General features: G+C 33.4%; 2 protein-coding genes across 3 annotated transcripts; one reads left to right on the plus strand and one right to left on the minus strand.

Annotated features, from left to right (window-relative positions):
• Nucleotides 1-1,902: 1,902 nt before the first annotated feature.
• Nucleotides 1,903-3,135, minus strand: LOC111417118 (exosome complex component Rrp4). Of its 2 annotated transcripts, XM_071194863.1 has the most exons (3): nt 3,045-3,135; nt 2,745-2,808; nt 1,903-2,688 (listed from the first exon to the last, which is right to left on the minus strand). In XM_071194863.1, the coding sequence occupies exons 2-3, from the start codon at nt 2,747-2,749 to the stop codon at nt 1,923-1,925; spliced, it is 771 nt and encodes a 256-aa protein (XP_071050964.1). In that variant the 5' UTR covers nt 2,750-2,808; nt 3,045-3,135; the 3' UTR covers nt 1,903-1,922. The 2 variants fall into 2 exon arrangements, with proteins under 2 accessions (XP_071050964.1, XP_022905078.1); XM_023049310.2 differs by lacking the exon at nt 3,045-3,135 and having other exon boundaries at nt 2,745-2,931.
• LOC111417119 (alpha-centractin-like) lies at nt 3,098-12,899 on the plus strand. Its single transcript, XM_023049312.2, has 4 exons — nt 3,098-3,216; nt 3,271-3,335; nt 3,385-3,690; nt 12,114-12,899. The coding sequence occupies exons 1-4, from the start codon at nt 3,184-3,186 to the stop codon at nt 12,844-12,846; spliced, it is 1,137 nt and encodes a 378-aa protein (XP_022905080.1). The 5' UTR covers nt 3,098-3,183; the 3' UTR covers nt 12,847-12,899.
• Nucleotides 12,900-13,964: the final 1,065 nt, after the last annotated feature.

Raw genomic sequence — 13,964 nt, forward strand, 5'->3', positions numbered from 1 at the left:
ATTAATGAAGTTATGGTCAACTTTCGGTTACAAATGTCAACGTCAATTTTGACATATTTGTAATCGTCGTGAAAAATCCTTTAAAATGAGCCCAAACATGATACGTTTAATTCCAATATTACTCGAGATTTAAGCAACTTCCGATTTGAAATGTCAATGTCATTTTGACATATTCTTAATTTTTATAAAATATGTTAATATTTGTCATAAAAACAAAAATATAATAAAAAAAAATGAAAAATTAAGGTTGGTATTAATATTTAAAAATTAAATTGCTATCTTTTTTGTTTTTTGAGGTAAATGCATCATTTTTGGACTCATTTTAAAGGTTTTTTTAATGAAGAATATGTCAAAATTGACGTTGACGTTTCAAACCGGAAGTGATTGTATTTCCATTAATATTAAAGTTAAATATGTCGAGTTTGGGCTCATTTTAGAGGATTTTTTTATGAAGTTGACAAATATGTCAAAATTAAAAGTTGAAAGTTCGAACTTTTTGGTTTTTTGAGATAAATGCGTCAAGTTTGGACTCACTTTAAAGGTTATTTTATGAAAATTACGAATGTAATAATAAAATTAAAGTTGACATTGACAACTGAAAGTTTGCTTCACGACTAAACCCGACTGTTTTTAGTTCTCGTTCTAGTTTTAGTTCAATAAAAATATACAACATATAGTAATATCTTATGCTAACTAACACTAACTACAACTGCCACTAGAACTAACACTAGACCGAGACCTAGAAACATTCGGATTTAGTCCCACGTCTCTCAAAACGGCTAAACCCGAATGATTCTAGTTCTAGGTCTTGTGTTAGTTCTAGTGATAGTGCTAGTGTAAAACACTAGACCTAGAACTAGAAACATTCGAATTGTTATTTAACCCTAAATTCTTGTACATTTTAATTGATCAAAAAAAATTTTTTTTGATTTAATCCACTTACCTTGCTTATAATTTCATCCAGTTACCCATTTTGAATTAAATACCACCTTTAAATCCAATTAATTATGTGTTTTTCACTAAAAAAACTTAAATTTAACGTCAACTTTGACAAGCAACTACAATATTTGGATCTTAATCACCATGGTAACCGAGTCAAGTTGGATAACCTAACAATAATAAAATTATATCCGTTAATATTTTGCTTTATATTTTAATTTTATTTTATTTTTACATTTTTGTATATTGCTTCTTAAATGAAATACCCGTATAAATAAAAACATAGAAATGTCAGTTCTTCCAATGACGTCTAGTATTTAACAACAGTGCTGTTATGTATTTGAGCCATAATGGCGGTTTGACAGCTTGTCAGTGCATGTCACCACTTATTTACAAAAAGTCACGTGTAATAATGCCGTCTTGTTGCAAAAATAGCAGTAAGAAGAGCTTTCGACTCTTACTCTTTTCTAAACCCGATTCTAATGTTAGTTCTAATACTAGTGTTAGTTCTTATAAGTTGATACTTATTGATCTTTTGAATGACCTTATAATACACAGTAAGCTGAATATCAATTATACTCTAAAACTTCATTTCTTGTAGACTTATATAATTTAAAGCATACATAATATATGTATTTGAATTAGAGATTAACTTTTTTGACATAAACGTCACTTTTAGTTGGGAGTTTTCTTTAGAAATGGTTTATAACTACACTAAATAATTATTATTTAGTTTTTTTCTTTAAAATAATATTATAATTTTATTACGTTACTAATCAATAAGATTTTTAGACTTTTTTTAGAATAATTTTTGCATTAATTTCTAAAAAGAAATTCGATAAATCATCAGCGACATCTATCATTAAATGTCGAAATTATTACCTCATCAATACCTTCAAAATAATACATTTTATTTAAAGATTCACGTCTTTTTGTTATCAATAATATTAAATAAATAAACCATTAAAAATAAAATTCATTTATTAACTTTCTGCAACCATACTTATTCGTTGACGTGTTAAAATACCCACATCGATGATTGCTTCCGGTACCAATAAATCAACGACATTATACTTTAACGATTCTTCATAAGCATACAAAACGCTTGTATCATAAAGCATCATTTTACATTGAGCCAAAGCTAAAATACAATTTCTTATCCTAGCAATTGTCTCCCTTTCAGTTCTCGAAACAACCTCCTCCAAATTTTGAGTGAATCCCCCCACACCTGCCTCTTCTGTATTTACAATAGGACTAATCCAAACAAATCCATTATTCCCAAAAATAATACTAGCCCCAATCGGGAGGTTATGAAATCTTGTTTTACTTCTTTTAATTAATGTTGGAGAAACTTTCACTAAAATACCTTGAGATAATTTTCCATACTTCAAACTTCTTGTGTGTAAAGATAAACTTCCATCAGAAAAAACATTTTGTACTTCTGCACTAATTAAATCACCTTCTTGAAGGTATTTCCGCATCATGTGTTCATCTTCAGCAGATCTTCGTCTTAATTCACCACCGGGGAGGTTAACTGACGATAAAAGTAACATAGAATCTAATCTGGAGTTTGTATCAACTTTCCAACGTTTTTGTTGAACCTCTGTTATTCTCCCAACAACAACATCTCCAATCACACCGTTATAACGACTTTGTAAGGGGCGGATTGAAATTAATTTATTTACTTCTTCTTTTACCCCAGCTACAGACGCTTTTAAATAACCATCATCTTCATATGTACCATGTCCTCTAAAAAAAATAATTAAAATAATAAAGAAAATATTTTTGAGGTTAGAATTTTGTACCGCATAAATTCGTTTTGTTGAGTTATTATTTGACCGGGAGTAAATATTTTTGGAGTTCTTCCACCTGGAACAACCGTAAAATTCACTCTTTCAGTAGCTAAACGAATATGAATTTTTTCAGACATTTCACGTGTTTTATGAGGTTATGTCTTTTGAAGTTTATTGACGTATATGTCAATAATTATTTGGAGGTTATGTTTATATTTACTAAATGAGATTAATTTTAAGCCTTTTATGACTGTTTTTATCAATAAATTTATTTTAATAATAATTTTAAGTTTTCTTTTCAATTTCACTTACGTAATATGTAAATTAAATTAATTTTTTAATAATTATAAGACGAAGGTTACACGTCAAATATTAATTTTAGGTTAGAGTTTTTAGTTTAATCTGCCAAATAAGAGGAAAATTCTAAAGATATCCAATTATTATTAAAAAAATGGAAGGACATAAACCTGTAGTAATAGATAACGTAAGATTATAACGTAAATTGTGTTTATAAGGCTTATTAATTTAATATCTGTAGGGATCAGGAATCATTAAAGCTGGTTTTGCTTCTGATTCATCTCCCAAAACTGTTATACTAAACAGGTAAAACTATAAAGTTTAAAATAAATGGATTTTGAGAATTATTTTATAGTGTTGGTCGACTAAAAATTGGTGACCCTAAGAAAGATATAGTAATTGGACCTAATAATGAGTTAAATAAATTATCCATAACTTATCCCATGGGGCATGGGGTGATTGAAAATTGGGATGATATGGAAAAAGTTTGGAACTATATCTATGATAAAAACCAACTTTCTGCGTTCCCGGAAGAACATGCTCTTTTATTAACTGAGACTGCTTTTAATCCAAGAAGTAATCGTGACAAAATCTTGGAGATTTTTTATGAAAAATATAAAGTGCCTGCTTTAACTATTTCTTTACAAGGTATTTTAAGCTTGTAAGTACTATTTTTATTGATTAATACTATAATTTATCATTGATTCAATTTAAATTTAAAAAATGGTATTTTTTGGATTATACAAAATCATATAAAGATAGGAAATGTGGATATTCTTGGGAATTGAGCTGTGCTTTTAACCAAGCTTTTAGAATAAACTTTATTCCTTCTTTAGGGTAAAACTATTCAATCAAAACAAACAAGGCCAAGACTTACAATTTAAATAAAAATATCAACTATAGGTACTTACAAATGGAAGCATAAAAAGCACACTTTTAACACTTTAATTACTTAAACAAATTTTCTACTAAACAAGTACAGTGTTCCTGTAAGTCATGGTATAATTTTAAGTGTAAATTTTTTTAAATAAATAGCTAAGATGTGGGCTTTCAAACTTAAGAAATTTTAAACATTTTCTTAAATATTCAATATGATTTGTCTTAGAAAGATAAAATTTGGTAAACAGTCCAATTTTACCATGAAAAATCGTTTAAGATCACTTTTGAAAAGTGATTCACAAAGGTTATATCCTTAAAACTTTTTATTTTGTCCCAAAATATATATTATTAAGTATTTAGTATTATGAAATGTACAGGTGTCCCAAAATTGAGATACCATATGTTGACATTTTAAAATAGGAACCCCCATTTTTTTGTTGCATTTATGGATTCTACGTAACTTCTGAGTACTTTTTATATAGCTGTCTTTGAAAAAATAGCAGTTAAAAAATACTGTTACTATTTTATTTGCAATAATAGAGTAAACTACGATATTCTCTGTTTCTGTGTTAATTTGTGACAAATGTTTAATAATGCAATGATAACTATAAATTATGTTTGAACCAATATAAGTAAATTTAGTATTTTAAAATATTTTTTTTACATCTTTTTATTTTTCTTCGTCCTTACTGTGTTTTACAATTTCAATATTAGTTACAATTGACGATAAAAAATTATTTCTTTCATCATTATTTTCAAAACAGAGAAGGCTTATAAGTTCTTCAGAAAAATCTGTATTATTCCTTGATTTCTTGCTATGAAATGATGTTATAATTGGGTCTGAAGATATTAATAGTCTGATTAAAATGTCTCTCTTATTGTGTATTTTTGACATTTTTCTCCAAAAGTTCTCTCTATACCTTCTAAGGTCTTTATTCCGAGTTTCTTGCGCATCTTCTGAAAGCAGGCACCTGGATACTTAATGATTTTATTATTAAGTGGCCATGCACAAGAATTTTATGCACTGCCACAGGTATATTGTTGTCTCATCTTTTTCCTTTTCTCTTCTATTAACTTTTTTTTTTTTCTCCTTTCTTTCTTCTTTTTACAAGTGGTAAGCAGTTGATGAAGTTTGGTCATTTGAATGTTAGGTCACTTCCTGCTCATTTTCCTGCTGTAAGAGACCTGATTCTTCAGGGTGATTTTGATGTTTTTGCAATATCAGAGTCTTGGATATATCCGGATACTGATATCACTCCTTATTCTATAGTGGGTTATCACAGTTGTTTTGTTGGACGTTCTAGAGTGACGCCCTGTGGAAATCTTGGTGGAGGCGGTGGAGTTGGGTTCTTTATTAGACATAATTTGACTTACGTTACTCGATTAGAAACGGTTTCTCAGTATATTGAATGCCTATGGGTCGAGTTAACCAGTGGCGTTTCTCCGACAGTGGTGGGAGTATTGTACCGACCCAATGTTTCTATTTTGCAGTTTCTTACGAACTTGGAAGACCTACTTTCCACTCTGATCCCAACATCTGACAGATTTTTGTGCCTTGGTGATTTCAACATTAATGGATTCGATTTTAGTGGTATTTATGGGAACAAATTTCTTCCTCTAATTGAACAGTTTAGTCTAAAGCAAATAATTACGTCACCTACCCGTGTAACCTCCTTTTCGGCAACATTAATTGACTTTATTCTTATAGATGATGATGCCCTTATTGAGGATCATGGTGTCATTCCTGTTCATAACGTTGCTGACCACAGCATGGTTTATGTTACCTTAGGTAATGATATTCCTCGGGGAGTTCCACAGACATTAACTTTTATGGACTTCAGGCATTTTAACCACCAATGCTTGTTGGATGACCTAAACTATCTAAACTGGCACAACTTTCTTATTTCTGATTCCATTGATGATAAGGTTGATTTTTTTAATAATTCCTTATTATCTTTATTTAGAGTTCATGCACCACTCCGAACAGTTACACTGCGAAAGAATTATCGCCCGTGGATAACTGATACTATTAAAATTCTCATTAATTTACGAAATAATGCCTATTCGAGATACAGGTCTACCAGGGATCCCTCTCATTTTAAGTCGTACAAAGACTTGAGAAACTATACTAACTCAGCAATCCGTCGGGAAAAAAAGGCTTATCTTTCTTTAATATTTCATAACAATAATTCTCGTAAACTCTGGAACAATCTCAAGTCGTTTGGAGTATGTGGTGCTAAAACGAAGTCAATTCCGTCTTCTGTGGGAAATGCTGATGATATTAATAAATTTTTTCTTTCCTCTCAAAATCAACATGATTGTGATCCCAACTTATTGCACTTCTACAATACTAATAGATTATCTTCTGTTTCTACAGAATTTTCCTTTTCTTTAGTTTCTGAGGAAGAGGTTTTGGAAGCGCTTAATCGAATTAAAACAAATGCTGTTGGTAGTGATGGAGTTACGAAGCAGATGCTTTTATTAAGTTCTCCGGTGACACTGCCGTACATGTGCCACATTATCAACTTTTGCATCGAGGGGTTGGTCTATCCGAGGCAGTGGAGGGGTGCTCTTGTTAAACCTGTACCTAAAACTGAAACGGTTGCTTGTTTGCAGGATCTTAGGCCTATAAGTATTTTGCCGGTCTTCTCTAAAGTATTTGAAAGATTATTGTCCACTAGGTTGTGGTCACATTTAAATGCGCATTGTATACTACCTAGCTTGCAGTCGGGTTTCCGTTCTGGGTATAGCTGCACTACGACTCTTTTGGATATCACGGATGATGTTCTACGTGGTATCGATGACGGGTTGGCCACGGCTCTGGTCTTGCTTGACTTTTCCAAAGCTTTTGATACTTTGCATCATTCGCTGCTGGTTGAAGTGCTTGGGTATATTGGACTGTCGGGGTCTGCTCTCAATCTTATTCAGAATTATCTTTGTTACCGTTCACAGCGAGTAGCTTGTAATGGTGAGTTATCTGCACAAGTTGAGGTCGTGTCGGGTGTACCGCAGGGTTCTATTCTTGGCCCAATTCTGTTTTCAATTTATACTTCCCAACTGTGTTTGGCTGTAAAGCACTGTACTGCGCACATGTATGCTGATGATATTCAATTATACTACACTTTTTCAACATCAAATCTAGCTGTGGCTGAAAGTAATATTAATGTTGACTTGAAGGCCTTGGTCAATACTGCTAATGAGCACAGCTTAAGGATAAATCCATCTAAGTCATCGGTGATGGTCTTTGGGAGCCGGGGTGTTTTGGACGAAGTCAGGGATGGGTTGAGCTTGAAAATTGACTCTGATGTTTTGCAGGTTGCTGAAAGTGCAAGGAATTTGGGTATCATTATTGACAGTAAACTTAGATTTGACTCGTACATTGGTAGTCTACTGCGTCGTGCATATGCAGCGTTAAAATTGCTCTATAATAGTAGGCATTTATTGGAACAGCAACTGCGGATACGCTTGTGTGACGCCCTGGTTCTCTCGATCTTTAATTACGGTGATGTATTATATGGCCCTTGTATTGATAATATTCACAAGGTAAGAATTCAAAGAGTTCAGAATGCGTGCTTACGTTTTATTTATGGCATTAGGAAATGTGCGAGTATCTCATACACCTTAAAATGGGTGGGCTGGTTGAATATGTCACGTCGTAGGGCCCTTCACTCTGCTTGCCTCTACCATAAGGTTTTGACTACCAAATGTCCACCATATTTATACAACAAAATTCAATTTCGAACAGACGTTCATAATATTAATATTAGGCACAGACATACGTTAACAATACCCCAGCATCGACTGGAAATTTTTAAAAGATCTTTCACGTATTGTGTGCCTAATTTGTTGAATAACTGTCCACTTTCGGTCTTGCAGGAAACTGAGCGGGTTTTCAGGGTGATATATAGGTCTGAGTTATTGAATGAGCAGAATTGTGATGACATATGAACCAATTTTCTCTTTCGTTTTTTTTTTTTCTTTCGTTCTCTTTCTATATCTTTTTCATTTCGTTCTTTCTTTTTTTTTGTTGTTTTTTTCTCTTTTTTCTTTCTTTTATTGTTTTTTCGTGTTTCTTCTCCTTTCCTTGTCTTAGCTCTTCTTATTTACTAGAAAGCTAGTCTTACTATTATGTATAATTGGTATTAATTTTAAGTTTTTGGTAACAACTAGTCTTTCTATTTCCGTTTGCCGTCATGAAGTTTAAGTTTATTTATACAAAATGTAGAAAAAGGACCAATGAAAAACAGCTGACCCACTGGGAATGCTGACGTGGTCCTTTTTAACTCATGGCATTTCATTTTGGTTTTATTTTAGTTTTTAAGTATTTTGTTATTGGGGTTTATAATGGTGCTATGGGTTAATAAACATTATTATTATTATTATTATTATATATAATACAAATTATATAATTGATTGTATAATAGAATTGTTCATTTCTTGATAATAATTTTTGTGAAATAGGCATCTGGTTTGGCATTTTAACACGTCATTGAATTTCTTTTTTATTACTGTGTGTTGGATAGGTATTTTTTAACTAAAAAAATACTTCGGACTTCTTTGGGAAGAAGGTTACAATATGATATCTGAATTGTGACTCGTTTTTAAAGACGCACGGTTAAGCCCGAAATCTTCTAATTCTAGATCTATTAATAGAGTTAGTATTAATATTAATTCATAAAAAATAGTTATTCTGAAAAATTGTAAACGATTGATAGTTTCAAAACTAACTTTCAGTATTCACTGTCGAATATCCGTAATATATTGAGCCATTTTATTGAAAATGTGCTAATATGCGCAATTTATTTTTTTGGGAACAGAAAGTAAAGGCTTTAAACTACATAAAAAAACAAATTTCAACCTGGGATCTTCTGGGACTTTTTTTGTAGCTTAAATTAAAGTTTAACATTGCAAATATAATCAGTTTATGAACAGTGTTGAGAAAAAGATAAATAAATCCAGCATTCAAGAAGCTATTACAGTGTTTATGTTAGTATAAAATTATAGTGAAATTTCATAAGGGTACAACTTTTAATATGTTTACAATAGTTTCTCAATATTAATCAAATGTTTTTGAAAATTGATATGCAAAATAAGTCTTAACTTTATATGTCATTTTTATCCACATTTGAAGTTAATAAAAAGTAGTTATTGCGGAGTAGCGAGGATATAACCTAGCGATCCCCATTTGCCAACATATTAAAAAAGAAAATTAGTAACATCATGTTATGGCCGGTAATTTCAAACTTGCTAACACTGTGCACCGGAGCAAAAGAAAATGAACCTCAGTCTTTATTCCTCAGATAAGTCAATGCTGGTGTGTGACTCACTAAATTACGTGTAATACTACTGTGACACCACAGTCGGATCATCAACAACGACCTCATTCAATTTAATTGACAAGTTATTTGATTTTTTGTGCTATACAATGAGTCATTAATGATATCCCAAGTTGCCTTAATTTTATTTTCAGAGGAATCAATGATCCGAATGCGGTGCAGACGCTTAGCCAATAAAATAACTCTTCTCAGAATTTTACAATACTCCCTTACGAACTGGTGAAAGCCAACATCGCCACCTCGCTGTACACGATGCAGTAGAGATCTTTTGTTTTTGCATGATATACGAATACCTGTGGTAATCCATCCCGCAGAAGCAGTGGATCCACGAATGGCCACCTTGCGCAGAGGAAAGGATTTGATATTTCAAGAACTATTATCAAAGGGTATCTTTTTGTGAAAAATACTTCAACAAATTCAAAATCACCATTAAATTTTCTGTAAATACGTTAGCATAGAAGTTCCCTCCTAGTTGACAATCTGATTGCGATAGTCGAAGCCGTTGGTGTGGAAATACAAGCTTATGCTGATGACATTGTCGTTATGGTCAAAGGAACCTGTTTGCCGAGGATATCTAAAGTCCTCCAGGTGACCCTAGATACCATTTGCGCTTGGTGTAAGGGAGAGAACCTCTCAATAAACCCGCAAAAGACAATTGTTGTGCCCTTCACCAGGAAGCGAAAGTTGGATGGACTAATCCGCCCAACTATCCAAGGTGAAGAAATTCCTTTCTCAAAGGAAGTCAAATATCTAGGAGTAATCCTAGACAAAACCCTGTCATGGAATGGACATTTGCAGGGAGTTTTGCACAAAGCTAGACTATCCTTGTGGACTTGTCGTAGTCTTTGTGGAAAAAATTAGGGTCTTACCCCTGAAAGACTGTACTGGCTCTATGTGACTGTGGTTAGACCTATGATCACATACGGAGCTTCAGTTATCAGTAAACTTTCACGAATTCAACGAGTAGCTGGATTAGCAATCTCTGGTGCGATAGGCACAACGCCAACTCTAGCAATGGAGGTTCTGCTTGGCCTATCTCCTCTGCATTTGCATATAGAGAAAGTGGCTAGAACAACCATTTACAGATTTAAGCAATATGCTCAAAACTGTTCCGACATGTCCTACCAATGGGCTGCGGAAGACATTATAAGCACTGATACTGTGCTATCAATGCCGTCAGATTTGGAGGTATCACTATCAGTGATTAATGCTCGATACCAGATTGTACTGGCTGAGCGGCAGTCCTGGATCGAAAATGAAAATTCTCTGGTTCAGGCAGACATTTGCTTGTACACAGATGGATCAAAAACGCCGGAAGGGGTCGGAGCAGGAGTATACTTCCAGACACCTCGAATTAAGCAAGCTTACAGCCTGGGTATGTACTGTACTGTATTCCAGGCGGAAGTATTTGCTATTGACATGCGTGCTAAAATCCGTCTTGAAGGAGGGGTGAAGAACATGCCAGTACGAATTTTCTCAGACAAGCCATGAAAACGGTGTCGGCTCTGGTTAATGATTGTAAGAGAACATTAAACACACTGAGTTGTGATAACAGAGTCTCTCTGATCTGGGTCCCGGGTCACTCTGGGGTTGCTGGCAATGAAGCGGCAGATAAGCTAGCACGAGATGGCAGCGCTGAAGCGTTTGTGGGGCCGAAACCAGCAGTTGGTGTATCATTTGCGATGGCCAAATATAGGATTGGATTGTGGGCTGAAGAGAGACTTCGCCTACTGTGGACCAGTTCTCCTGGAATGAGACATGCTAAGGTGTTTATTAACATCGCCACTGTCAAACCCGGGAATATTTTAGGACTTGCCCGTAGAAGCATAAAAGTTCTAATGGGTGTTTTTACTGGGCACTGCCGATTAAAAGTACACCTCAACTTGTTGGGTTTAGCCGACGATGTTGAATGCCGACTATGTGCGGAGGAAGCAGAGACATGTTTTATGCCACTGCCCTGCCGTTAACCGTATCAGATTCTCGATTTTTGGGTCGCAGTTTATCTTCTCAAGGAATCTGAATGACCTTTCGCCGAGCAATTTTCTGTAAATACGTTAGCATAGAAGTTACAAGATAAAGAACTAAGTTAACGCCATTTTTACGATTTTTTCGTTTTTGTAGCAGAAAATGTTCCTTATGTCCCGAACGGTTCATTTTATAATTTATATCAAAAAGTACGTTTTCGCAAAGAAAGCTTGAAGGAACTTAGAAGTATCATTAAATTTCGAATAAGTACACTAGTACAGAAGTTACATGGTAATGAGTCAAATCTCTGCAGAAAATCTTTGATATCTCAAGAACGATTGCTATTAGAACTATTATCAAAGAGTATCTTTTTGTGAAAAATACTTCAACAAATTCAAAATCATCATTAAATTTTCTGTAAATACTTTAGCATAGAAGTTACAAGAGAAAGAAGTAAGTTTACCAAATTTTATCTTTCTTAGACAAACCATATTGAATATTTAAGAAAATGTTTAAAAACTCTTAGGTAAGAGAGCCCATATCTTGGCCATTTATTTAAAAGTTTTTACATGAAATCTAGTATTTGTGATTAAAATTATGCCACGACTTACAGGAACACTGTACTTGTTTAGTAGAAAATTTTTTAAGTAATTGAAGTGTTAAAAGTGTGCTTTTTATGCTTCCATTTGTAAGCATTGTTGTGTTTTTTTATTTAAATTATAAGTCTTGGCTTTGTTTGTATTGATTGAATAGTTTTACCCTGAAGAAGGAATAAATTTTGTTCTTGCTTGGTTAAAAGAACAATTACAACTTATATTTTAATTCCCTTGCACAAAGGGTCGCTTTCCAAGAATATCTCCATTTCCTATATTGTAACGACCGAAATTCCTTTCCATATATAAAGATATTCCACCGGGCGTACAACCGGAATTGTTTTGGATGTCGGAGACACTGTTAGTCATGTTTTACCAATTTGTAAAGGTTTTGCAATGCCATTTGGTGTAAAACGCATGGACATTGGTGGAAGAGACATCACAAAATACCTCAAATTATTATTAAAAAAAGAAGGGGTTAATTTCACGACTTCAAGTGAATTAGAAATAATTAAAAACATAAAAGAAACAATTTGTTATATTTCCGAGAATCCGATAAACGAAGAAGAAGTCATTAAATTAGACCGTGTGATTTACAAATTACCCGACGGGAAAAATATATCCGTTGGAACATCAAGAATTCGAGCTCCTGAAACTTTATTTACACCTTCTTTAATTGGCGTTGAGTATTCAGGAATCCACGAAATGTTGAATGAAAGTATTCAAAATTGTGATTTGGATTTGCGAAGGATTTTAACTCAAAATATCGTTATTTCCGGAGGATCAACTTTGTTTAAAGGGTTCGGAAAACGTTTGTTTATTGAAATGAAAAATTTATGCCCGCAAGATGTTCAAATTAAAATAAATTCACCGAAAGAAAGGTTGTATTCGGCGTGGATTGGCGGGTCTATTTTGGCTTCAATGTCTACGTTTAAAGATTTATGCGTTACGAGGGAAGAATACGAGGAGAATGGGAAATATTTTTTTAATAAAAAGCATTCTGCAGCTTTGCTAGATCAGTATTATAATAATATTAAAGCTTGAATTAACTTATTTTTTTTTATAAGCTGAATTTAAAATAAATTATTTGAAATTTATACCGTGTTAATCATTAATTCAAGTTAAATTAAATTTTTTATAATGTAAGGTTATTTCGTGACAATCGCGACATAGGAAATTGTTGATTCGAGGCCATTCTGAGGCGTTCCCAAGGAGTAAGTGGGTCGTTCGACAATGCGAGGCAATAACACTATCGTCGTCCTAAGAAGTGTAAAGGAAAGAAGAGAGATACTCGATGAGTTGCCTCGGGCGAGCAGCTCTCGTACCATGGTAGATCCAATTATATGCATTGAAAACAAATCGTGTCGGCTGCATTGCGGTATTTAGGTATTTAGCAACTTAAACTAGAATTCCACATTTATAATAATAAAACGATTCTCCGCCTTTAAGTGGCAATATAAAGAGTTTCTATTGAAAACTTCTTCTTTGCCTCTATCTTATCTAAGTGAAGAGAATTCTTCGTAAAGTGAATTTGAAGAGATAACCTTTTACTCCTTTTTTCTGTTTGAACGTTATAAAAACCACGATTTATTTATTAATTCTTTTTGGGTGAATTAAGAATTCGGACATCCTGTCACATTTCAGTACTTTTACCACACGGGTAATTATGACTCTATTTCCTCCTAAATTGCCTTCTATACGGTTCTTGATTTACTGTTGTTTTCCTAGCCGCGGTGCGTTTCTTACGGTCTCGTATAACAATCATCGATTATATCTGTTACAGTTAGCTTTCTCAACGTACCGCAGTGAGAAGTCGGCTCACATTTTACGTTTAAAAAAATTTTAGGAATCCTAACGCACAAAATTCAACTTCACAAACATAAACAACGTGCAAACTACTTAATTAGGAGTTTTTTATAAGCAGTAATTAAGATGGCTTCATTTAATTAGGATTACATTCTTTGACATTAGCCAGGAGTAGTTTAATTTAGTAAGATTAAGTTAGGTGTTGGCTTGAAAATAGCGAAAGCTGGTTTGTATGTGACAGGTTCGCATTTAAATCATATAAAATTACTGGTTGGACGTGGACAGAGCGCCCCAAGATTCTTCATTAAGCAGGCATGCGTTTCAATCTGGGAGCGCGTATATAGCGGTATATTACA

The sequence above is a fragment of the Onthophagus taurus genome, chromosome 3 (genome assembly GCF_036711975.1).
Source record: "Onthophagus taurus isolate NC chromosome 3, IU_Otau_3.0, whole genome shotgun sequence".
NCBI lineage: Eukaryota > Metazoa > Arthropoda > Insecta > Coleoptera > Scarabaeidae > Onthophagus > Onthophagus taurus.

Bases quoted from the DNA above. Each gene is read 5' to 3' on its own strand.
- LOC111417118 (XM_023049310.2), bottom strand. From the start codon at position 2,869: ATGTCTGAAAAAATTCATATTCGTTTAGCTACTGAAAGAGTGAATTTT. The intron at 2,689-2,744 runs GTACAAAATTCT...TATTTTTTTTAG, and splicing joins CAACAAAACGAATTTATGCG to AGGACATGGTACATATGAAG.
- LOC111417119 (XM_023049312.2), top strand. From the start codon at position 3,184: ATGGAAGGACATAAACCTGTAGTAATAGATAAC. The intron at 3,217-3,270 runs GTAAGATTATAA...TAATATCTGTAG, and splicing joins AACCTGTAGTAATAGATAAC to GGATCAGGAATCATTAAAGC. The intron at 3,336-3,384 runs GTAAAACTATAA...ATTATTTTATAG, and splicing joins AAAACTGTTATACTAAACAG to TGTTGGTCGACTAAAAATTG.